At 52.3% G+C, this 25,745-nt stretch overlaps 1 protein-coding gene across 1 annotated transcript in view; it reads left to right on the top strand.

Moving 5' to 3' along the window:
- The window catches only part of CADM1 (cell adhesion molecule 1), a 143,324-nt gene that overhangs the window by 71,587 nt on the left and 45,992 nt on the right, over positions 1-25,745 (top strand). Inside the window, exons 3-5 of the mRNA XM_014949513.1 lie at positions 19,498-19,644; positions 20,730-20,882; positions 24,001-24,138. Of these exons, the coding sequence (XP_014804999.1) occupies positions 19,498-19,644; positions 20,730-20,882; positions 24,001-24,138 (438 nt within the window). The remainder of the gene's footprint in view (positions 1-19,497; positions 19,645-20,729; positions 20,883-24,000; positions 24,139-25,745) is intronic.

Below are 25,745 nucleotides of genomic sequence, written 5' to 3'. Positions count from 1 at the left end.
GTGGAGGGGAGGGTGGGATCCCACGCTGACATTTCGGATCCCTTCAGCTGAAATCAGAGGGGATTTTCAAAACAGCAGTGGGAAATGTCGCCCGTTCTGCTCCCGTGAAGGAGACGGCGCGGTGCAAACGAGTAGGCAAAGATCAGGCAGCCAATAAAGATCATTATGAGTAAGCACAGGAGTAGGAGACCAACCCGTATTCCCAGTGCCAGCTTTTTTAGCTGTCAAAATATAACGATTATGTTAAACACGTGGCTTTCCAGGCAAATCACGTTAAGCCCCTCTGTGGGTGTACTATATCGTGGGAGGTGATACCTCTGTTCCTTTGCCTCCTTGGATGGGAACATGGGTTAGCACCGCCCCCCCCCAAGGGACTCTGGTTTTTGGGGTGCTTCTGCTTCGGGTTCTGCAGTCTGGAGGGGTTAAAATGGACTGGGGTTGGGAGGAGGCTGCTGTGGTCTCCCCGGCGGACTCCACAGACAGCTCTGTCCTCCAAATGGTTCTCGGCTCCACTTCCACGTATTCTGTAGCTTGACTCCGGTTTTGATTTGGGTTTTTTGTAGATGTTGAGAAAGCGGGAGGTTTTGAGAGGACAGGTCTTGTTCTCACTGGGAGGTCTCAATGCTTTGTATTGTCTGCACGGATACGGGTACCATCAAACATCCCATCCCCAGAAGCCCGTATTGTCCCTATAGTGGGTTAGTGAACGTGAAAGGGTGTTTGAAGTGCATCCAGGACTTCTGTGGCATTTTCCATTGCAGTTGGGCTTTCTTCTGCTTGCCCAGGACTCCACGGGCTCGAGACCCTCAGCAAACCCAAAAAATCACTTGTGGACGCTTTAGGGGGGCTGCTGGAGAAGGGCGTTGTGGTGGTACCGAGACTGGGTTTAATTTATGGGAAAGAAGGGAGGTTAGCACATGAGAGACAGGAATCCGCTGTTCTCTTTGTAAGGGAAAGGTCACGGAACTGAGCACTGCAGGGTGGATTTGTGAAAAACGAGCTCCTGTTTGCGAGGAATTAGAATGAGTCTCTGATTTTTTATTTTTTTTTTTTCCACTGGTGACCTTTAAAGATGCTGCTCTGAGATTGATAAGCAGCCTGATGCTTTTAGCAACCCGATCCCAAATTTCCTTCTCATAGAAGGACTATCTGTCAAACGCCGTGGGCGTTACTTCGACAAACCTTCCTTTCCATCAGCCCCTCTGGGGAGAGGGATGCAGAGGTGGGATCGTCACTGACAAACACAAGGAGAAGTCAGGTTTGTTTCAAATGAATAAAAAGGTAAAAGTCCTGAGGTCTGGAGCCTCAGCCCAAGGACTTTCTGTACCTTCTTTTTTTCCAGCAATTCTGCTTTATCTCTTTTTCGTCTTGTTGCAAGGCTTGAGGTGCTGGTGGGACAGTGGAGACAGCTGAGGGAGGTTGACTTTGCACCCTGGGCCAGGAGATGCTCTTTTCCCTCCCTTGCTACTGAGGAGGAGCGTTTTGGGGCCGGTGAGAGGTGATTGGGGAGCCTGTGGCAGTGGCTGGTGGCCCATCAGCAGGTTTCACATGGGTTGTCTCAGATCATACCAGCTTGGACATACCAGATGGATGGTTTCCACCGCTGCTGTGGGTATCACTGCCAGCCTCCCCATGTTCTCTCAGCTTCCCAAGCCTTGCAGCATGACCCTATAGGGGTTTTTTTGCCAAATCCGTAGGTGCACATTGTTTTTCCGCTCACAGCTCTGGTGGGGGGAGCGGGACGCCCGGGAGCAGGGGATTTCGGGATGCTGCAGTGCCAGGGGCAGAAACAGAGGCAGCAGAAGATGTGCTGAACTAAGAAAAGCCCTTTTCTTTGTGGTGAGCAGCAGTTCCACGTTCCTCAGGTGGTGATGCATCCCGAGGTGTGCAGGGGAAGTGCGATTCCCCTCATTAAACATGGGGCTGGCTCCTCCAGCCTGGCAGCCTCGCCAAGAGGCTTTTTATTTTATGTTCCTAGACTGCTTTGGCACTGAAGCGCTGCAACTGGAGACACCCCTAGGATTTAAGTTCCTGTAGCAGGACTCTCCTGTGCTGTGTGTTCTGCCGGTTGTACCGTACGGTCGGTCTGTGGCTGCCCTGGACAGTCCATCAGGAGCCTGTTTCTTCCAGGGTAAAGGCATTGCCGACAAATAGGCTCTTTTCTGGTGATGTCTCCTCTCATTGCCCTCGGTCATCCCCTATCCTCCAGTTCCAGCCGAAACTGGAAGATGTGGCTTCTCCTGAACTCCGCTCTAAATCACAGGGGGGCAATTAACGTAGATAATTCCACCGCCTCGTTTTCTTTGCTGTTGCTGGGGGGATGCTGGGGGGTGAGCAGTTCCGAGTTCTTGCTGCTGTTCTGAGACTGTTTCCTCACCTGTTCCCTTGTCTCTCTGCCTTCACGTTTGTACTTGTCCAAAACTTTTTTAAGGCAAAGATGCCGAGTTTCTCGCTGGTTCCTGCAGGGATTGTGGAACAGCCAAGACCGTGTGCAGGAAAAATGTGTTTGGAGAACAACGCTGGGAGCGGGGCCTTTGGTGCTGTGGTCTGACACACCAAAGTGATGTGGGATGAGATGTGAGCGTGTGCATTGCACCTTCTGGTCCCTAAAGGGGCTTCAGGAAAGCTGGGGAGGGACTCTGGATCAGGGAGGGGAGCCCTAGGAGGAGGGGGAAGGGTTTGACACTGAAAGAGGGGAGATTGAGATGAGATGTGGGGAAGAACTTGTTTGGTGTGAGGGTGGTGAGAGCCTGGCCCAGGTTGCCCAGAGAAGCTGTGGCTGCCCCATCCCTGGAGGGGTTCAAGGGCAGGTTGGAGGGGGCTTGGAGCAACCTGGGCTGGTGGGAGGTGTCCCTGCCCAGGGATGCCACCCTTGTGGGAGCACGATGCCGGCGCAGTGGAAACCTCTCTGGGCCGGCCAAGTTCCCTGGTTTGGAGCCAGACAGCTGGGTTTGGGGTTTTCATGGTGGTTTCAGTAGCATTAGGAGACCTCATAAAGCTGCTTCTCCGGGGTATTGTGCCCAGAACCGCATTCCCAAGCAATTACAGAACTGGTCTACGTGGGTAATGAGCCCTCACTTTGGGAAGGGACGGCAGGAAGACAAAAGCAGAGCTTTCAATGAAGGCTGCGAAAGCTTTTTCCGTGAATAGCTGTGGGCTTGCTAATTGGGGTGGCCATTCGAGCCGTTCCCCAGCTCTGCTGGTGTGTCCCCAGCCCCGGCCCGGGGTGGGGGGGGTGCCCTTTGCGAGGGAAAGCGGCCGAGAAGCGGCGTTTCTCTTGGATTTCACCGCTAATGATTTTTGGCGAGGGTGACGAGGCAGGATTGGGCCTTTTCCAGGGCAGAAAAGCGCCAAGTCGTTCTCTCAACCGAGCGAGTCCCGTCAGAGGGAAAGATCATCCAGTCCCTCGGAAGAAGGTTTGCTTCCTCTGCCTTCACCACCGGCCTCGTTGGCTGGTGGGAGATGGAGGGGCTGCCCCCACCGGGCTCTTTGCTCCCCGGCCCCACAGGGCTTGGGAGGTTGGTGATGGGCTCTGTGTCACGTAGGCTGGTGGCCATCCTCCGTCCTCCTGGCAAAGGTCCCACTTGGCTTCTTGCTGTGCACGAAACCAGTGGCTCTTCACCCTGCCAGGAGGTGCCAGGGTCTCCATGATTTCTGCTCGAGGGGGGAACCTGGTCCCAAAGCACCGAAACCTCCTCGTTTTGGACAATCCAGCAGCTCAGAGCAACACAGGAGCTTTGCACTTGGGTTCCTGGGTTCGTTCCGTCCACAGAGTCCCAAGCAGAAAGACAGAGCTGGTGTGAGTGTGTGGCTGGTGCCGGGGGGGATGTGTCCCCATGAGAAAGTGTGTTAAAACATAGATTTCATGAACGAACACCCCCTGTATGTGTAGCTGTTGGTGAGCTGGTGGTTGTATTTGGGCATTTCAAAGCTTCTGGTTGTTTTCTTCAGAGTTTGGTAGGTACCAAACAAGATGTGAAGTTCGAGTAACGATCTCTCCAGCTTCTGCAGTTAATTATTGCCAGATCCGCTCAGTCAGGCGTCCTGTGTCTATGTGGGTAACTTGCTGATCAGTGCAGGTTTTGCTGATGTTTCCTTAGAAAACAAACCCAAAACCGCTCCGAGCCAGTGTGAGAACCCCGTCCTGCTGGGCTTTAGAGTCAGACGAGAGGTACTGGGTGTACTGGGACCAGTCTGACGTACACCAGCAGCCCTGCTCCCACAGCATCGTTGTGCATCCCTGTGGCTGTGCAGGTTTGGGGTAAAGGAAGGCAAACCCGTGCTCCCAAAGGTCCGGTCCTTGCCGAGCTGGTCACGGGGAAGGAGCCACTGGGCTCCCAGGGTCGGGTGGGCAGTTGCCCATCACCCCCCAGCCCGTGGGTGGGCTCTATGGCCCGGCTGAGGGGGGGACAAGGTCAATTCCTTATATCGCTTTCCACATTGAAACCAAGACCATGGCAGCTGAATTTCCTTCTTCTCCAATTCCCTCCCCTGTTTGATGACGCTGTTGTTTCTTTGGGTGTATTGCAGTGGAATTTGACTTCCCTCATTATCCCGTGTCCCTGGCGCTGCCTCCGTGCCGTCGGCTTTCCCAGTGCTCTCCCAGTCCTTCCCTTCCTGCCCTGAGCTTTGCTAAGGAGCAGGATGCAATTCACAGTTTTTTAGGAAATGATACGAAATGGCATATTCATAAACCTTATGATTGACGATGGTTTTGTCCTCGTGACACAACCCACCCTGCAGCACTTGTTGGGGAGAGGCTGGTGCTGCTGGGTCTGGGGGGGGTCTCAGACCTAATGTTGGAGGTGGAACCTGGTGAGGACAAAAGGAGTTATGGTACCTGGAAACGGGTGAAACTCTTCCAGCAACAGCCGACCCTGAAAATATTTCAGTAATACGCAACCTTGGCAGGTTTAAAAAAAAAACAACCCAGAAAACCAAATCACCTTTGTTGTGGGAGCCGCTGTTCCAGCAAGAGCCTTTGCAGTTTCTAAACTGCTTTTAGACACCAGCTTGAGCCAGGCTGCCATTTCGGTGACTGGCTCTAGAAATACCCACTTTTGGGTATGTTTGTAGCTCCGGTGCATCAGCAGCGTTGCTGAAAGGTCGGGGTTTCTGGGTTTTGAGGAAGGGAACTTTGGACAGACCTTACTGTAAATTGAAGGAGTTTCTATAAAGAGTTTTTAAGTGCAAGTGAATAAGGGGAGGGGGGAATTCTCTTGCTCTCAGATGCAAGTGCACCTCCTGAATGAGAGTCAAGTGCTGAAAACTGAAACTCTCAGGGCTGTGCTGCTGAGCTCTTTATTGTAGAGCCCTTCCTTCAAACACAAGTCTTGTTTTTAAATGTTCTGTCCTTGACGTGCCGAGTACGAGAGCAGGAGGACACCCGTCTCACAATTCCTTCAAAGCTGGCAAAAATAAGCAGAGCTCTTCAAACCGCTGGGGCTTGAGAAAAGAAGGGGGAAGAATGCCTGTAATTTGAATTGTTCTTTCAAGAAACGCTAAGAAAATGCCTAGTAGATTTTCAGGTGCTGCTGCAGCAGCTGTGGAAGGTCTCGTGTCTCGCAGGTGACACGTCGGTGACCGGTGGCACCGCGCTTTGCTTTGATGGGGGGAGAAGGAGAATGCCCCACCAGAGGGTGTGATGTTGGAATGCCATTGGGGTGGTTACCATTAAGAAGAGGAAAGGCCTGCTGGCCTCCCTGGGATGGCTACTAGTCCTCATCGCCCCGAGCCCTGGCTCCTTCCTGGGCAGTCCCAGCACGAAACCGCCAATTTCACTGAATTTCACTGAATTTTTAGAGTTGGAAGGGACCATAGAGATCATCTAGTCCAACTCCCCTGCTAAAGCAGGACCACCCAGAGCTTGTCAGAGCATGTCACTCAGGAGCATCCAGGCGGGGCTTGAAAATCTCCAGAGAAGGGGACTCCACACCCTCCCTGGGCAGCCTCTTCCAGGGCTCTGCCACCCTCACCGTGAAGAAGTTCTTCCTCATATTCAAGTGGAACCTTTTATGTTCCAACTTGTGCCCATTGCCCCTTGTCCTCTCACTGGCAACTACTGAAAAGAGTCTGGCTCCCTCCTCCCTCAGCCCGCCCTTGAGATACTTGTCAGCATTGATAAGGTCTCCCCTCAGCCTTCTCTTCTCCAGACTAAAGAGTCACAGGTCTTTCAGCCTCTCCTCATCAGGGAGATGCTCCAGTCCTTGAATCATCTTTGTAGCCCTACGCTGGACTCTCTCCAGCAGTTCCCTGTCCCTCTTGAACTGGGGAGCCCAGAACTGGATGCAGGATTCCAGTTGTGGCCTCCCCAGTGCAGAGCAGAGGGGCAGAATGCCCTCCCTTGACCTGCTGGCCACACTCTTCCCTACGCAGCCCAGGATTCTGTTGGCCTTCCTGGCCACAAGAGCACACTGCTTGCTCGTTGTCATTTTGTTGTCCACCAGGACCCCCAGATCCTTTTCTTCAGAGCTTGGGTGAAACTGTGGCAAAAAAAGCAGTTGGAGAACCGGTGTTGGCATGTGGGTGAGCAGTGGGTCCCTCCAGCCGAGCATCCCTCCCTGGTGGGGCTCCCCAAAAGCGTCTCAAATTGCTGATCCACGGTACCGGGCGGCTGTGGGTGGCACCGAGCCCGTACTCGTGTCTCCTCACGTCGAGGAACGTTGTCACTAAGTGCCGGGATCATCTAATCCCAGCTAAAAGAAGCCAACCCCAGCGCGACGCCGGACACGGCGAGGGGCTGCGGGCTTTTGGAGGTTGCTTTGTAATCCCGGCCACACCGGCGCTGCGTGCGGGGAAGGAGAGGCTTGATTTAATTCTAATAACGGGGGAGATAATGTTGGCTTTGTGATGGTCCCGGGCACAGCCGCTCCGTAATATCCAGGGCGGCACGCGATGCGAATGGCGAGCGAGGTGCGGAGCCTCTGGGATGTTTTCCTGGCTTTTCAGCGCCTGAATGGATCGCGTCGGGTTATTGGAATAGCTCTGACTTTCTGCTCGCAGTAATTAATTCCCTTTTCCGGGCTTGGGGGGAAGGTTGGTTATAATTTCCTGCATTCTTTTATCATAAGGCCAAAGGAGAGGCTCAGAATAGCGAGCGGATAGAAGCGCCGCGTACACGCATTCCAAATTCAGTTTCGAGCAGTTAAGAAGATGGATTTTTTTTTTTTTTTTAGTGAAGTGGTCTCTGTGTTTGCACCCAGTTTTACAGCAAGGTGACCCGGAGGGCGGGTGGTGGGACTTTGTGTCCCTTTCTGAGACCACGGGCTGTGCTTCCAGCCGCCTGCGGCTGTAAATCTGGACCCCCCCCCTCCTTTTTCAGTGGGCTGGAAGGTGGGAGTTTAATCTAGTTTTCCTGCTGTCGGGTGGGCAGGAGGAGGATCGTTGGGAGGGAGCACGAATTTATACCCACCAAACCCCTCTCATCTCCAGAGCCTGGTCTTTGAGCGTAGGAACATGGTGAATGAGCAGTGGGGGAAGCTCCTGCCGTCCTCCTGCCTGCGCCCTGCTCAGGGACATCCCCCCCGAGGGCCTCCCACCAGCTGGGCGTCCCGAGAAAGCCATCAGAGAGGGGGAAAAACTCGCTTGAGAACCGGAGACTGGGGCAAGAATGAGGTTTTCAGCCATTTTCACTGATTTTTCAGGCTTTTTCCCAAAGATGGTGGGCACCTCGTGGCTCTCCCTGTTCTCAGGTCCTCGTTTCTCAGTTCCCGTTCTCAGCACCACGTTTGCTTCATGGCCATTGCTCTCCCCAGGACACATTCCTGTGGGGAGCAAGGCTGGATGTGGGGTGGGCAAAGCAGTCGGGGGTAGTTAAGTGCTGGAGTCCTGGCAAAAACCCCGATTTTACACCAGTGGTTGGGGTTTTCTGTGGGGGCTGCAGGCGCTTTCCCGGAGCCTCTGGCTCGTTCTGCGTGATCCCGTGGCAGCCCCGAGCCCGGGACGGAGTGGGATCTTCAGGAGGGGGTGTGAAGGGGCAGGGGAGGGGATGCAGGTGCTGGAAGCTCTGCTGGGTGGCTGCGGTCCCCCCCGGCTCCCCGCAGCCCGTTGCCTTGCCAACACGGAGCCAGCAAGGAGAGGAGGATGCTGCTGCAGAGCCGCAGTGCCGGGGCGAGGGAAGGAGGAGGGAGAGCCTCCCCCCCCCCCTAAAAAACACACATTTCCACCCCAAGAGAAAGGGGCAATGAATAAATCCTTGCGGGAACACCCGGCATCCTCTCCTGGCTGCTTCTGAAATTGTCCAAACTGCATAATGTTTTAGTGATGGGTAAAGAGGAAACATCAGTTTCCAATCTGGGTTGTTTTTTTGCCTTTTCTTGTGGCTAAAGCTGCCAGCTCAGGGAGCCTGAGGTGCTTCAGGGCGACGGGGGCTGCACTCCCCCCACAGAGCCCGTACCCGCTGGTGTTCACCACGCGCGTCGGGGAGGAGCAGCACCTTGAAAATCGCTTCCAACGGGCTCAGTTTGCCCGTTTTAATGCTTCTCTGGAGAAAACAAGAAATGTCGAGGTTTTAAAATAGAAGGGGCACAGCGGGTTCTGGTAACACACGTGGTTTGTGTTTCCCCTTCCTCGCAGCCCGGTCGGTCGGTGGGGGCTCTGACACCCCCCGATCCAGAGAGCAGAGCACAAAGTGTCACTGTAGGTGAGGGTCTCCCTGGTCAGGGCTGGGTTTGGGGCTGCTGGTCCTGTCCCCACCGCTGGGGTCCCCCCATGGTGTCACATCACACGCCCCCCCACGTAGCAAAACACCGGTGTTTCAGTCAAAAAGATGGAAATAGGGAAGGCGAGGGCTTTTCTCGGCAGAGAGCGGAGTCGGGAGCCGGAGCTGCCTCCTCCTTTCTCCAGGCAGTGTTTTGATAAATGTTGATGAGTTTAACTGTAAAACTAAATGACATTTATAGCACGATGTATGCTTTACCCATTGCTTAATTATATCTAATGGTGTTGCGTGTAAAAAGGCATTTACGGTTTAACTTTTGTTTGAAACGACAATCCAAACCTCGAGGCCTGTGGGCTTCTGCGCGAAGACGAAGACTTAATTAAAAACCGAACACAACCCGTTTTTCAAAAGGCAGCTGCAACTTTAAGAAATATGTGATAAAATCTACCAAGTGCTTGGTGCGAGGCAGGAGGGAGGTTTGGGGCTCCTGGGGTTCAGCTGGGCTGGAGAACTGGGCCAGTGGCGAGTGTGACCCACTGGCCCCTTGTCCATCCCATCCCTGTCCCAGTGCCCCCCTGGTCCCCCCAGACTGGGGCATCTGCCTTGGGATGGGTCAAGCCTTGGGGGGGTGTTTGGGCACAACCTGCCTCTGCTCGTTTGAGCAAGACGGGGTGAGGGTCACATCCAAAAATGTCCTTTTTCTCATCGTTTCTGTGTGCATTTAGCGGCCTCGCCGCAGCTGAGGCAATAAGGGGGGATGGGGCTAACGAGGTGTGTAAAATCCTGGGGTTATTTCTGTGGGCGCTGTGCCCTTTCCCTGCCCCCCAGCTTTGCCCCACGGACAGGGGCAGGTTCTCTGGTGGGAACAAGGCACGAAGAACGAGGACATCTTTAGAAATAAACAGGGGGTGAGAGCTTTGTGCCTTCCCAGGGCTGGAGAAGCGCCGACAGCAGCAGCAACGTGGTCGGGGGCGTCTGCCCTTTCTCTCCTCTTCATGGCTTTAGTCGAAGCAAATCCCACAGGTGAAGGAGGGGGATAAAAAAATCCCAAACTGTGTTTTCTCTCCCCTTGCCTGGAAGAGCTGCTGGGGCAGAGGCTGGAGGGGGGGACGTGCAGAATCTGCAGCGAGTAGATTAATGTTTCGAGGCATTAGCATTGGTCTTTTACTAACATTTATAAATCCCATGGGTGGCAGATTGAGAGCTGATTCCACAGTTTTTCTTCCTCTTCTGTAAAATAATAAATATGGTAAAATAGCTCTCAGAACTGCCTTTATCGCGGGGATGAATCAGGACAGTTGGTGTTGCAAGAGACTTAAAACTTACAAATATGTTGCCCTTTAGGCTACCATTCATCATAGTGTCTGATGGGGGATCTAGGCTAAAGGCTTTTGTTAGAACATCCCTTTTTATCCTTTCCTGGAAGTGGAGATTGGAGGGGCTCTCACTTTGATCATTGTGATGCTGCTGCCGCGATGGGGGGGTTTTGTCCCCCTGTTTTATTTGGGGGGGGAAGTGCATAACCCTTACTGACGGTCTCTGTCATTCTCCCTTTGCCAAAAGATAGTATTTCTAATCTCTAAAAGAAAATTAAGAGGTGGGGGGGTCTCAAAAAAAGGAAAGAAAGAGCTGATGTGGTTCTGCGGCAGCTCCCGAGGGTGGACATGGGGGGGGTTCACAATTAGGCTGTGTGCTTGGGAAGATGGAGGAATTCATTAATTATATTTTGCTTTTTGCACTAATGCTGTTTCCATCTTGTGGCGTTTCCAGTTTTGTGGTTTTGAGCCGAGCTGTATTTGTCATTTTGGTACCATCGGCAGCTTCCGAGAGGAGCCCAGCTCTCGCTGTAAGAGATTGTGACAGCAGTTTTTTGCTTTATCATGGGGGAAAAGGGACTGGAAAATACTAAATTTGTGAATTCTAGAAGCTGCCAAAGCAGGAGGGAGGCTGCTCTCTCCCTCCAGCGTCGCACCGAGCCCAGGAGGTGTCGGGGTTTGGGTTCTTGCAGCCTGAGCATCTCCCATCGCCGTCCCACAGCCCCCCCTGCGCCAGGAGGGATCCCACTGGGATGAGCTGGGAAAGGTGCTGGGATGGGCCAGAAACAGGGAATTCCAAGGGGAAAATATAAAACTCAGCTTAATCCATGGAGGAGAACCCATCCTGGTGCGGGTAGCATTCGGTGGGGCTGTGCGGGGAAGGGGGGTTCAGGTCCACGAGCTCCCAGTTCTTCAAACTGGTGAATATTTTGTGTTCTTATTTTACATAACGGTGAAAACTTGAGCTAAAAGTTCTGCGGGTGTTTTATTGAAGGCTCAAAAATAACTTCTGTGTACAGTGCGGCAAGCAAGGTGTTGTAATGTAAGGCTGGCCACATGCTCTCTTAGCCAAAAAATGGGAATTGGCCAGAGAACCCCAAGAAAAATAGGTGTTCTCATTAATTATCTGTTATCCCGTTGTGCTTCGGGACATTTTCCACAGGTTTGAACATTTGGTATTAATTTTGTCGTTTACTTCTTGCCCGCTGCAGTGGTGGAACTGAAGGTTTCAGAAGGGCTCTAAGTTACACGTGTGGGCAGTTACGGGAGATCCTTTCTCTAGGGAAGAGATTGGGCTGATGCTGATCAAAATTCGTCTTGGGTGTTGCATGGAAATAAAGATTTCTTGGGTTTAAAAGAGATTATTAAGGTGCACGTTGTGACAGATGCTACTGACAGTAGGGAAAAAAAAAAAAAGGTGTTAAAAAATGTGCAAGGAATGGGTTACAGGTATGGGTCCAAGATGTGTCTGCTCATTAAACTGAAACCCATCATCTGACTTGAAACGGTTTTCCCTGTTGCTGGAGAATCCTGTGATTCTGCCTCATCCGTACGAATGTTTTTGGGGGTGATACGTTGTGCCTGGAGCAGGGGCTGTACGATCTGGGACCCGAGTGTGTTCCAAAAGGGACTTTAATAGTAATGGTGTCTCTACCCAACGCTTGGAGATGCCCCAGAGCATCTCAGGGATGCAGGACGGGGGTGGTCTGTGTCCCTCAGGTGTTCCTGGTGGTGGCTTCGCGGGGAGGATGCTGAGGGATGGTCCCCCCCATGGTACCCGGTCTCTGCCCGTGATGGGGGATGCTGAGGGATGGTCCCCTCTGTGGTACCTGGTCTCTGCCCGTGATGGAGGATGCTGAGGGATGGTCCCCACCCCGTGGTACCCAATCTCTGCCCGTGATGGGGGATGCTGAGGGATGGTCCCCTCTGTGGTACCTGGTCTCTGCCCGTGATGGAGGATGCTGAGGGATGGTCCCCACCCCGTGGTACCCAATCTCTGCCCGTGATGGGGGATGCTGAGGGATGGTCCCCCCTGCGGTACCCGGTCTCTGCCCATGACGGTGCAGGTTTGGCGGCTGCCGGGAGAGCTGGAGAGAGAGCAGATGGGAGAGTCTCCTCCACAGACAGCACTTGCCAATCCCCAGTGTGACCAGTGCCACGCTCAATCCGAGGCGTGTGGCTGCTGCCAGCCTCCAAGGACAAAAATAGAGGTGACGGTGCGGGTGACAAACCTGCAAACGCGTAAATTCTCTCCTTCCGTGCCCTGGGTTTCAGCAGAGGCTGCCGTGGCTCTCGCCTCCCGTGGCAGAGAGAGAGAGGCATGTCAGGCAGCGGGTGCTCTTAAATAATGTTGTTCTGCTCATGTAAACGTACCGAATGCTCCTTGTCAGTGAGAACTGAATATTTCATCCGTGCTCCCCCCCCTCACCTGCAGCAACCGGCTGGAGATGCAGCTCCAGCTCCTGGTGGAACAAGTCAGGGCAGAGAGAGGGAATTCCACCTGTGTTTTAAACCCCAGATAAATCAAGGTCTCCTTCCTTAGATCCAGGCTGCGTGTGTCCTTCCTGGCGATGGAGCTGGAAGATAAAATGCAGATAAGGAATGCTGTCTTAGGGCGGCATTAATAATAAATGAGTGTTGATCCTAATTGAGTATTATTTAAACACACTGATGGGAGGCAGCAGCCTGCTGGGACCCTCTCGTCTTGTCGCGCCGCTTCTCCCTCACTGAGGCTGCTCCTGCCTGTGGTGGGGAGACCCCAGGGCTGGATTTTGGGTGGTGTCCTGAGGGATGATGGCTCTTTGGGATGGCTGGGGGTGAGGAGGAACGGGAGGAGAAGATGCCCGCCCTGAGTTTCTTCCCAGGCTGTGCATGGCTCTGCCCTTCACTGCGCTTTCACTTGCTTCTTGGCTTCCTTCTCCCCTTGAGAGTCCCCCCAGCAGCCCCTTCAGAGCCCATGGGCACCTCCGGGGGGGACACCCCCGTCCTGCCCCCCTTCCTCAGCCCTTCCCTGTCTCCTGCGTGCGGCGGCCGAGGAGCGGTGCTCACCCACGTCTCCTCTGGACGATGCTCTGATAAACCCCTGACCTTATGAGAGCGAGACAGGCTTTTAATAAGTGACCTTTGATTGTCTTGCAATGGACTGTCAACTTGCAGAACAAAAGCCAGAGATCAGCTGCTGCTCTGTCTTGAGAGCTCTTCTGGAAAGTTAGCTAAGCTGTTTGAGCATCCCTACGTAGACACACACGCACACATATATAAAAATAAAATAAAAAGCTGCAGTAGCAACATCTTTTATTTAAGAACTGTCAAATGGGCTAAGAAATTAGTTCTAAAGCAGGAAAAACACATAGCACGCAGCTTTCCGAGTCAGCCGTGGCAGAAAAACCTGTAAATTGGGCTTTTAGACGTGGAAGCTCCGTCGTGGCCAGTGCGACTCGTAGGATTGCGCCTTCAGACGGTCCAAACCCATTAGCGTGAAATATGGTCGTGCTCTGGAAGGCTGAATTTCTGGCAATGGGTATAAATCTCTAGATTTGGTTAGAAATGGGGAATAAAACCCAGGGATTTGCAGCAGGAGAGGCTTTGTTTCAAAGCCCGGTGCTGCCGGATCCCTCCCGCCCGGTTTGCCGTGTCCCCCCCCGGCGGTGACAGGTCAGATGGGTATCGATCCGGGCAGCCTTTGAAGGGACGGGCGACATATGGCCCCGGGAGTTTTATCTATCAATATCTGGGTAATAGAAAGACAAGGGTGACATCTAATCCCAGCGCAGGTGACGGGTCATAAATCTGCACGGCTGTGGTTACTGGTGGTGGCAGGAGCGGCCAGGGGAGGGGGCGACGCGGCGGTGACGGCCCCCGCAGGTCAGGGGACGCACAAAAACGTGCATGAGGTTCTTATTTTTAACAGCAAAATAAGTGTTTTCCATTTGACAGGACGCAGGATGACCCGTGTGTTCCTGTGGAGCGATGGGCCAGGGGCACCCCTCAATTAGCATCTGGTTAAATGGCACCGTGATGCTGGGAGGGCTGTTGTTCGGGGGGGGTCTGTTGGAAATGGGGTCCTCCCCACTCCCGGGGGACAGAACGAGGAGCATTTCAGGAATTCCTGGGAGCAGAGGAGCTGCTTTCCCCCGGACTCGTGCGGGGCTGCAGCGCGATCGCCCGTCGCTTCTCTGTCTCTCTACCGTTTCGGTCACAAACCGGTAGAAAGAATCCCCCGATGCCACTTCATCACGCAGAAATCCACAAATGTTTAAAGTAAATACAGCCTCTGGTGTCAGTTCGGAGCTATTGTCATCTTTTATTCTTACTCTTTAAGCAAGAAAAGCTGTAAAGGCGGCTATAGCTTTTTTTTTTTTTTTTTTATTCCTCCGCAAATTGAATAGCTGTGCACGACGGGCTGGAATTTGCAGTCTATTTTTCTGAGGTGTGTGTTTCAGGAGGTAAAACACGCTCCCCACGATGAGTAATGTTTAGCACCATCCATCCCGCAGGCTCTCTCCGAGGCACAGGGAAAGTGGGATGGAGCTCGTCTGGGAGAGGGGGAAAGAGGTCCCCACGATTGCAGAGGCCGAGTGAAGGCCATGGCAAGGGAATGAGGTGGCTGGTGATGGGGACAGCGAGTGGCCGGAGCAGATTTGTCCCCACAGGAGTTGGCTGGGAGGAGCAGAAGCTTCCTTGCCACCAGTCATGGCCACCGCTGCTGGGAACCTGCTGGGGTTGGGTGATGGAGCTTCCAAAGCTGCCTCCAAGTGCCTCCCCCTGGGTTTGATGGTTCTGGGGACACGTGGAGAGGCCGGTGTCAATCTTGGTTCCAACAATGACAATGTGAAGCTTTAATCTGGTGCCTCCTTCTCTTTCGCCGTTTCCCTCTTCTGAGAAATGCTGAGCCTTTGGGCAGAATCGTTCTCTGTTCTGAAAGTAGAAGACCTTGTTCCTGGGCAAGGAGTAGTTCCTTCCTTGGCAATAATGTGCTTCATTAGCGGTCCACAATACCTGTATTTTCACAGATCTGTGATACTGACATTTTGGGAGTAGATTCTGGCAATGTTAATTCCCCCCATCCCACCTTTTTCCCCCACACGGACACTGATGCTTTTGGCATCACCCGGTGATACCAGATGGTGACTGTTTGGCTTCGTGTGAGGAAAGCTGTGTTGTGTGCTCACATCTGTATATTTTGTAGCCTGATCTAAAATGATCATTCTTTTGCACCTGAAAAGATGTCATGAAATTAACTCCATGGAAAGCAATCGCTTTTCTTTGCCAGCACAGTTAGCGTGGATTGTCCATTCTTCTCAGAAGCTGGTGTGACCACGGTGGTCTCCAGAGTTCCCGGGCAGACGGGGTGAGCTCCAGCGGCCTCCTTGGGGCTCTTCTCCCTTCTTGAGGCAAGTCTGCAGAGAAATTAAATGTGGATTTGATTCCCTTCTTTCTCCCACTCTGAAAGGTCCCTGAGTCTGATCTTTGGTCTCCCCGAGGAGACGGTCCATGGTGTTTATTCAGGGGGTGCTCTCCCCATGATGGATGGAGCAAGCGGAGACCCTGCTTGGTGGAGAGCAGGAGACAAAGCTGGGGGAATGGAGGGCTGTTGGGTGTTTATAAACCCTCTGTGTGTTCATCTCAACTTTGGCTGGTTATTTAACCACCACATTCCTTTCAGGTCGCTGGAATCGATAGATGAGTTTTGACATTCAAATTGCGTTGGTTCTCTGGATTGATCATGGTGTCATTTTTTTCCTCGAGCGTATAAACAAATAGTTTGTGTGTCCGTGTGCGTTATTCCCTTTGACTCAATTTATTAAGAGGAATTTTGTTGCAGTTCAGGGGCTTCCATAATTCAGGTGTCGTGAAAAATCACTCTTTCTTGGAAGGTGTTTGTGCCAGTGCCCTGGAGCCTGAATCAGCAAGAGCGGCTCCTGATGGAGCACTGTGGCTCCCCTTTGTTAGAAATTGAAGAATCGTGCTCACAGGCACGTATTTTTAATCTTTCCCTCTTTTCTCCCTGATGCTTCGCTTTATCCCAGTGTGCCACAAGAGGAGAAAGAATTGATTTTAAATGTGACCACTGCATATGAGCCAAGGTCCCCGGGCTGTGTCCAGCTACGAGGAACTTGTTTGAAACACAATTTACTCATCTATGTCTTACTTTGCAGCCTTAAGAGCAAGGACTGCGGCGGTGTAAGGCAGGGAGACAAGTGCAGAAATCGATTGTCCAGGTTCTAGCCAGAGCTGCTCCTCAGGCCTCGCGTCCCTCCACCTCCCACAAAGTGTAAAACACGATTTTACATCCCACGGGGAGACTCAGAAAACGGGGCCGGAGACTTGCTCTGGGTAATAAAGAAAACGTGCAGAGCAGGTTTTTTCCTTCCCCTTGTGTTGCAGTCGCCTCTCTCGGCTGTTAGACTTGCTGACGAGGTGTCGCAGATGAAAATCTCTCCCCTAGAATTCTGCTGTTGGGGTTTTTTCCCCACTGGCCCTCCTCATGCCCTGCCCCAGAGCCCTGCTCGTTGGGAGGTGATTTACGGTTGGTTTTCAGTCGGAGCTTTCCTTTGCTTCCCTCAACTTCTTCTGAGGTTCTGTGGGTCCATAAACTTCATTTCCCTCCTGAATCATTCCTTTCCTGTTACAACATCTTGGAATGCTGTGTGTCTACCCTGATGCTCCTCGGCGTCCCTATGTGCTGCCACTAAATATTTACCAAGACACTTCCTGAACCGCTGACGGAAGATGGGTCTAAGGAGCTCTCCCCGTGCCTTGCATTTTTATTTCATTTACAGTTTGCAATTAAGGCTCTTCTCGGCAATAACTTTCCTGTCTTGGTAAGCGGGAGCAGATATAAATACAGATACCCAAAAGCATTAATGTGTAACGTTAACTTAAGCGAGCAAATTCAGGCCAGCAGAGCAAGAGGAGCTTCGCAGACATGGGCTGGATTAGATGCTCTTTGATTCAGAATAAATAGGAGAAATGATGCTGCTTCAGAGGGTGGGTCCCTCGTGTCCCCACGTGCCCCCTGCCCGTCCTTACCCCGGGGAGGGATGCTGGTGCCAGCCTGGACCGGGGATGCTGGACTGGTAAAGCCATCGCTCAGCGGGCTTAATGTAGCAGCATCCCGGCATGAAAAGCTTCAGTGGCTTGAACTTCAAATAATTTATTTCTAAATTACTTCTACTGTAATTCTTATTAATTCAAATAGGCTTCTAAAGCTGATGTAAAATTCAGTAAATGCAAGGAACAGTTTAATGAATTGAAAATAGGATTGAGTCTTTTAAAGTAAATGTAAAAAAATATGCTAGCAATAATTGCTTAGATGGAAATCGAATCTTAATAGCTTTGTTAATGATTTGTAGTGAATATTGCGTTTATGAGAACATATCAAGCTGATCCTTGTGCAAGAACCTTGTTTTGAATGGGTTTGATAGAATTATTCCCCAGAAGCAGTTAGTAACGTTTAATAATTTCGCTTTGGCCGCTTTTGAGATGTTTGAGTGTTGTTTACGCCGGAGCCTGTGGCTGTCGGGGATGGTCTCTGCAAAGGGCTTTTCCTCTGGGGAGGTGGGTCCCTGGGGGTCTGCGCCGTGGGGACGGGGGCTTCCAGCACCATCAACTTGGGGAAAGTGGGGGGGGAGCCGGGAAAATACCCGTGACGGGCTCTTTGCCCCCTCGCGCTGGGCCTGGGGGACTCTTCTCTGGCTGTTGTTGTGGTTGCTCCCAACTTCCCCCGTTTCTGTGTAAAGTTCATCCATCTGGAGAAAGGAGATTTCTCCCGAGAGGGCAGAAAAATGTGCGGAGACATCAGCTCGGTGCCACCGGGCGTGGAAAGGCACCTGACACTTTATCAATCTCTTTCTTTCCAAATGATGCAAACTTTTTGCCGAACGCTGATTTCTGAGGCACGTCTGACAAGAGATGGGAGGGAGTCAGGGGGGAAGAAAGGAAATCAGAGAGGATGCAAGATGAGAGGAAAACAGGCCCGGATTTACTGCTTGGAAACTTTATCAAAACCTTGCATTTTTGTGTTTTCTGAGGCTCCCTGGGGAGCGGGACTGTCCCCCGGCCGCTCTCCCCGCTGTCGATAGCCCGGGCTTCTCCTGGCCACTCAGCCCTTGAGGTGCCACTTGGTCTGGCAAATGGGCAACCAAAGGTTCAACATTTCTCCTGCTTTGCTTTGAGTCCTCGTCCGTACGGGCCCGTGGGGTCTGAAAGCAAACCAAAGTCGTTACCAAAAGGGACTGCAATTAGCCATCCCCTGGTGGGAGTCCTTGGGGCCATGTCCCCGGGTCCTGCTGGGGCTCCTCACTCGCTCTCTCCTGTCCCGACCTGAGGGACACTCGGTTTTTATGGAAAAATTGCCATGCACAGCGCTGTTCTCAGAATCACAGAATCATCTAGGCTGGAAGAGACCCTCGGGATCATCGAGTCCAGCCATCCACCCTACTCTAAAGTTCTCCCCTACCCCATATCCCCCAACACCACATCTAAACGGTTCTTAAACACAGCCAGGGATGGTGACTCAACCACCTCCCTGGGCAGCCCATTCCAATGCCCCACCACTCTCTCTGTGAAGAATTGTTTCCTAATGTCCAGTCTAAACCTACCCTGGCGCAACTTGAAGCCATTACCCCTTGTCCTATCATCCTTGGGAGAAGAGACCGACCCCCACCTCTCTACACCCTCCTTTCAGGGAGTTGTAGAGAGCGAGAAGGTCTCCCCTCAGTCTCCTCAGTCTCCTCTTCTCCAGACCGAATCCCCATCCCTGCATCCTTCACCAGGGGAAGCACATTTCTCGGTGTGTGTGTGATGCAGCGATTCGATTCATTAGGAGGAGAGTTTTCGAGGGTGATGACCTGTAAATGATTACAGGGCTCCCACAGCATAATTGCATCGGATTCTTTTTTTCCTGCCTCTGGACATTAATAGCACCTCCTGATTACACGGAGTGGGTAAGAGCTGGTTCCCTAATGGCTGTCTGCTCGAGTCAAGGGATAAATGCTTCTTACAGCCGTTTGTTCTTTCGAGGCAATTTAACAAAATTCGTCTTTGGAGAGGGGGAGGGAATTTGTGCCGTTCCCACACGTGTGGCTCTTGTCCCCGAGGCCGGTGGCAGCGTTAAATCCTGGAGGGGCTGGTGGTGCCCGACGAGAGGGTTCCTTTTCCCCCTGTTCCCATCGCAGAGCTCCCTTCCAGTTGCTCCTCTTTAATTTTGTGGTGCCCGGTACACTTTGGGTGGAAGGTCCGTGTTTGTGTCCCCTGGCATTGCTGTTTTGAGTGTTTCTCATGTGAGTATTTGCAGTGAAATTGTGATTAACCCCAGCAAACCCCGAACGTGGCTGGGTAGGGGGTGTTGGCTCACCTATAGAGGGGTCCTGGATCCCTATAAGCCCTTACTGGCAGGAGGACCCAGGGTGAAGGACTCGTTGCTGCCCAAAGCTCCCCCTGCAGAAGACACAAGTGGAGAAACAGAACTCGTGATGGTCCTTCCTGCCTTTGCTAGTTCCTCTTTGCTCTCTGTTGCAGGCGATGGCCAGAACCTGGTCACAGAGGACGTGACGGTGGTGGAGGGAGACGTCGCCACCATCAGCTGCCGCGTCAAGAACAGCGACGACTCGGTGATTCAGCTCCTGAACCCCAACAGACAAACGATTTATTTCCGAGATTTCAGGCGTAAGTTTTGGCTTTCCTTGTGCGATGGTGACTGACCCTGCACCTCGCTTGTGGCTGGGCACAGGCCTTTGCCAAGATCTCTTCTTTTAATGTAACGCCGGACGGTTAAAGTTTAGGCAGTCCTTTAGAGGGTAGACGAGACAGACAATCATAATCTTTCTCCTTAATGGAAACCTTGATGGTCCCCTTTAAAAGCCGAGCCCATCTTACTCTGCAGTAGGAATTGATTGTAGTAATTCAGGGTGAATTGCAATTGAGTGCCAAATATTTAGCTGACACAAACAAATTGAATTGGGCAACGTCAAGACAGTGCAATGTTCTCCAAGGTAATCTCTCTGCTTTGGAGACTCAACGTTTCAAGACAATCTTTGCTCCTTTATAACCAAAACAGAATCTCCCGTCACTGCCATGTCCATGAACGAGTCTGGCTTTGTTTCCTGTGGTGACAATGCCACAGAGCATGTTCACTGCAATGAAACGCCGTAAATTGTGCACATTAACATCACTGTGGGGACGGGACAGGTTGTGTCCCACCTTGTGGACACACACATCACCCCTCCTGCTCTGCACGTGCTGTCCCAGGCCCTTGGGTCCAGCTGGTGGGACTTAAAATGCTCCATTTCCACATTCTTAGAACAATTTAGGCAGCTGTTCCTGATCAGGAAACAGGGTTTAAGCTACATTTTTCCCCTTTTCTTTTCTGTCTCACGCTGGCCCTGAGTCCACTGACCACATACAGTCAGAAACGGGTCCACGTAGAAGGTTTTTTTACACAATAAGAAGTTTATTTTCACAATAAAGCATTTTAGTTACACATCCCTTGGCCACCTGATAATAAAACTGTGTCAGAAGGTGGGGTCCTGTGCCCGGCGATGAGCTGACGGTGATGCTTTGTAATGATGGGAGACCAGAACTGTGTTCTTGGCCCAGAGTTAAGGGCGAGAAGCAGATAGAGGCTGCCATCAGGAGCCCCTGGGGGTTGTCCAGGTGCTGGTGACATCGTGACAGACCTTTGGTGTTGCTGGGTGGAGGGAGGGGACGCTGGGTCTCTCCTGGCAGTCACTGAGGCTGTGCTTGCCCCGCAGCGCTGAAGGACAGCAGGTTCCAGCTGGTGAACTTCTCCAACAGCGAGCTCCGCGTTTCCCTCACCAACGTCTCCATTTCTGATGAAGGAAGGTACTTCTGCCAGCTCTACACTGATCCCCCCCAGGAAATCTATACCACCATCACAGTGCTTGGTAAGGACTGGTCGGGGGCTCGTGGTGAGCTCTGTCATCCCTGGACACGCGGGGTCGGTGGGACGGGGCTCCCATGGGTGGTGGGGGAGCTCCAGCCGCTCTCTCCAGTGATAAAGCACAGCAGGGATTGGGACACCTGCTGGAGACCAGCTCGGCTCCTCCATAGCTCAGTGCAGCTCCACGTGCAGACACAAGACTTTCAGGGGGGCCAGCAAATGCCAAGCAGGTTGGCCAGTGCCGTGCCATCGCCCCTGTGTCACAAGATGTCCCTGTTCGCACCCTCAGCCTCTCTTTGTAGGTTGTGTCATATTTAGTGGGATTCTCAGGTCTTCTGCTTTTTGTTCTCAGGCTTTTTTTGGCTTCAAAGAATAAGCAGAGGTGTAAGTGTGAGGTCTTCTGCACTTCCAAGCCTCTCTTTTTCCTAGGTAGGGCACTGGGAAAGGCTGGAATGGGGTTCCATACCGGCCTTGGTGTGCAGGCAGCCTGTGGGGACCTGTCAGTTGTGCTGTCACTGCTCTGGAAGAGCAGCCGAGTGAATCCTTTGGCTTTTGGGGCAGGTCTGGACCTGATGGTGTCCTGGAAGGAAGGTCTGTCCGGGGCAAGGAGCTCTGCGGGATGAGCCCTCCTCCAGCTCGTATCCATCTTCTCCAGGTGAGGGAGGGCACGTTAGTTGGGAAGAAGGGAAGTGGCCGTGGTTGGGTCTCATTCCATGAGATGAGAAAGAAGTCAGCCAGAACGTAGCAAATGTCTTTGAATAATTATCTGATATACGGAGGGAAAATAAATGAAGGCTGGATGCTTCGTAGCGCAGTGGAACTGCTCAGTTTATGAATTTTGTGGTTTCCATAATGGGACTGCTCTGGTCACGTGCTGAGTCTCTTCTTCCAAATCTTGGGGATCTGAGAGATTACGTTTTCGTGACAAACGACAGCGTCTTTGCCCATCGATGATGTTCCTTGAGGGGAGACATTACTCACGGCACCGTGAGCTGTGGTGAGTTTTCACGTGTCTGTCAGTTGACTGATGTTTTCCAGGGAACCTTGCGTTCCCCCATCGCAAAGGGAGAGCTTCCTCTTGGTTTCCGTGCCGGTTTGTTGCACGTGAGGGAGAGCGTGGACTCTCTCATTCCATCACAGGTTTGCTCATTTGCTGAGGGGTTGCAGAGCCAATTCTGTGCCCCCCCAGATCCCACCAGGCTGGTGACCCCCATCCTCTCCTCGGCCCCTCGGGGTCCCGGGCAGGACCAGGCAGGTCCCCGCTGCCACAGCTCCCACAGCCATTTCTGCAGATTATCGGCGGCTTTTAAGACTCTATTAATAGCAGAACCTGAATCACAGAGGGTGACTTAATGCGAGATCTCGCTCGCTGATTAGTTTAAATCTTCCTCCTTTTACTTAATGAGATTTGGTTCTTAGCTTTTTACACGTTGTTTAAATAATGTTTGTAAGCAGTTCTGCTGCAGCTATTACGTTTATCAACATCTTCAAAGTTCTAGTGGGCTTTCTGATATCCATAGGCGTCGGCAGCTCCCTCCCAGCTCCTCTCTCTAATCACACACGCGCCAGAAGAGCGTGTTGGATTTCATTTCACGGCTCACGACGCTGAGAAGGTGTTTGAAATAACAGCTCTCCCTTTATTCACCCCGAAGCCGCCGCCGCATCTCTCCCAAGCGGGAGGCAAAGCGCGGTTTTCGGCGTATGGCCGGTCCCTGCCATGGATCCCACCTCGGAGCATCTGAAGCTCTATCAGAGAGGAGTTTTAGGGGCTGATCTGCCTCTAATGATGCTTCCAAGAGTGGGGGGACCTTTTGGGGTGTCCTTCTTTGTACCCAGCATTGGGAGAGAGCTCTGTGGTTCCTCACCCCACTGCGGCGGCTTCCGTGGCATGAGATGTAGATTTATTCATGCTTAATTGGAACATGTGAAAATTCTCAAATATGTAGCCCGTTCTGTTCTTTTTTAGAGAAAAGCCACGAGTGACTAATTAGTCCGTTTGATCATCTGGATGGTATTTATACATATTTGTTCTTCATTAGCTCAGAAACGTGTTACTCACATTTGAACTATGCAGTCGCTTCATCGTATTGATCAGAGCAAAGTTGAGTTTCCTTTGGAGGGTCTGGGTTTTTTCCCGAAGCTGCGGCTCTTCGCTGCGCAAACTCTTGATGTTCTTTTTTTTTTTTTTTTCCCTGGTTCTCCTTGACTTCAGGTGCTCTGAGGGCAGAGATTCCTTCTTCCCAGGATTTTTTTTTTTTTTTTTTTTTCCCCTGGTTCTCCTTGACTTCAGGTGCTCTGAGGGCAGAGATTCCTTCTTCCCAGGTGGTCATTTTTCAGCCCAGTTTGTCACACCTGGGTTGCGCTGAGCGGCCGTTATCCCCCCGGAGCTCTGAGCCTGTTTCTGGATTATTTCTCATTGAGCGTAGTCTCCTGGCTTTGTGTGTTATGAGAAAAGAGGTGTCTGGGGAGAAGGGAAATGCCTGTCCGAAGGGAATTGCTGGGTTCAGAGCTGGCTCCCCCTGCTCGGGGGTGGTTTTGTCTCTGGTTTATGGTGGGCACCCTGTTCCGAAGGTGACGATATTCCACCCGGGAATGCTCGGTGGCTTTTTGAGCGTCTTAAATGAGGTTGACGCCTGCTGGCCGGCTTCCACCTGAGCCTGGAGGCTGAACAGCAGGAGAGAAAAATTGCCTCACGAGGTTAGAGGCACGGTAAGTAATGCACTTCCAAATGTCAGCCTTTGTGTTTCCTCTCCTTGTCAGAAGGCGGCAAGAAATGTGCAGGGAGTCAAGCTGTATTTTTAAACGGCCGAGGGGCGCAGAGGACTCAGGCTCTTCCCTGGAATGGTGCCTGCCTGGGAGAGAGAACACCCAAGTTACAAATTTGATAAGTAATAATTTGCGAAAGCACGATGATTATGAGGTGGGGAGCGAAAGCACTCGCTCTGATTACTGCGAAGCCGCCTATCAAAGGGTTTGATCGATTGAAAGATCAAATAAATGCTGGTGGCTACTTTCCTCCAGTAGATTTAACAGGTTTTCCTGAAGGTTTCTCTCGTGGCAGCGATCGAACGATGGGGGTTTTTTTTCATCCAGTTCACGTTGTGTTGTTTTCTCCGTTGCAGTCCCGCCACGCAATTTGGTCATCGATATCCAGAAAGAGACCGCGGTGGAGGGCGAGGAGATCGAGCTGAACTGCACCGCCATGGCCAGCAGACCCGCCACCACCATCAGATGGTTCAAGGGCAACAAGGAGCTAACTGGTAGATGTGTCCTCTCAGCTGCTTGCTTTGTGCAGAGCCCTGCAGTGATTTATGTAACGCTGGGGATTTGTTCTCTGCTGCCAGTTTAAGGAGGGGGAGGGAGAAGAAAAAAAAAAAAAAGAAGTGGAGGGAGCTGCTCTGCACACCAGCTGAGGAACAAAGGAGTCTGTGGGTGGGGAGATGACTCTCTAGCGCAGAAGGGCTGAGCTCCTTTGGTCCTCTGCCTCCCTGCCAGGCTCGAGCAGGGGCTCTGGAGTCATCCTGGACCTGCAGGTGACCTTCAGCCGCGCACCGAATGTATTTCCGCGGTGGTTTTGCAGCTTTCTGCCCTGTTTTTGGCACAAGTAGGATCGTGTGGGCTGTAAAGATTTTCAGTTCACCTTCACGTCTAGCTCTCTTGTTTGTAGAGCGTTCTCTCTGTGTTCAGTTGAATATTCATATAAGATGGGTTTCTCCGAGTCCCCAGAGCCTGGTTGCTCCCGGTGTTTGCACGTCCGACTCCCTGACTCTGATTGCCCCTGACGGGCTGTTAGTTTAAGTCTGCACGTAGACGTGAGCTCGGCTGACACCACCTTTGTGCTTTACCCAGTCTGAGGCACTGAAGGGCTTTCTACCAAAGTCCAGACTCATTACCCCCCCCCCCCCTTGACAAGGGCAGGATAAAATCCTCTCCGTGAGCCCAACGCCTACGAGCATCCTCACGGGACGCTGCGGACAGAGGGCACGGTGATGGAGGTGGGGAGCGGACCCGCTGCCACGCCAAGTGGTGCCCCACTGGTTCCCAGCAGGGATTGTCATCTCCATGGTGTGCCCACCTTCCAGCCAGCCCTTCCTGGGGCTCCTGCCCCGTTCTGGTGGGCAGCAGTATCTGACCCTTCCTGCTTGACCTCTCCAGCTCCTTGATTGAGTCTCCCTGTGTCGGGAATGGGATCCCGGCTTTCCCCTCTCTTTGAAGACCACTGAGATGAGCAGGAGCTCACCCCCCCCATTCCTTGCATTTGTTTTTTAAACAGAAGTAGGGAAGCTGAAATACTGGGTTGTGAACAGCAGAGAAGTGTAGCTTTGCCCATCAGAAACCCTTTTTCCTAGCCATCCACGGGTGTCGCTTCCCGCAGCTCCCCTGGGTTTCCCTGAAATACATCAGCAATATTTTGTGGGCGAAAAACCTCTGCTTCAAAAGTTACTCCTAATGTTTCAGTGTGAATTCTTAAATGAAAGGGCGCAGATAAGACTGTTTGAAAACAGAGTGGAGGCCCTCAGTCTGCAACACTTGCTGAGCTATGGGGAAATCCTTCTTCTCCCCTTTTGTCTCATCCTCCTCCTCGTTTCCCAGCCGCGCTCCGGCCGCTGCTCTGCCCTCTCCTTCCCCCCGAGCGCTCCAGCTTATCAATACTACTTTTAATTAAGTTAATCCGCTTAATCACTTTTCCTAGCTAATTTGTTGATTCCGGAGCAGGAGGGGATTTGTAGCTCATTGATTTAGGAGTGTGGGGATTTGGGGAGGGTGTAAGGGGATTTTTAATCATTGCGGTAACACGGTGTGGGCGTTAATTGGCAATTACCTGGTGGAGAGGGGTGTGGGGACCCCCTCCCTGACACCCTGGGGC

This window comes from Calidris pugnax, unplaced genomic scaffold (genome assembly GCF_001431845.1).
Source record: "Calidris pugnax isolate Ruff unplaced genomic scaffold, ASM143184v1 scaffold180, whole genome shotgun sequence".
Classification (NCBI taxonomy): Eukaryota; Metazoa; Chordata; class Aves; order Charadriiformes; family Scolopacidae; genus Calidris; species Calidris pugnax.
Note: the sequence above shows the minus strand (reverse complement) of the source record. Positions and strands in the feature narration are given on the sequence as shown.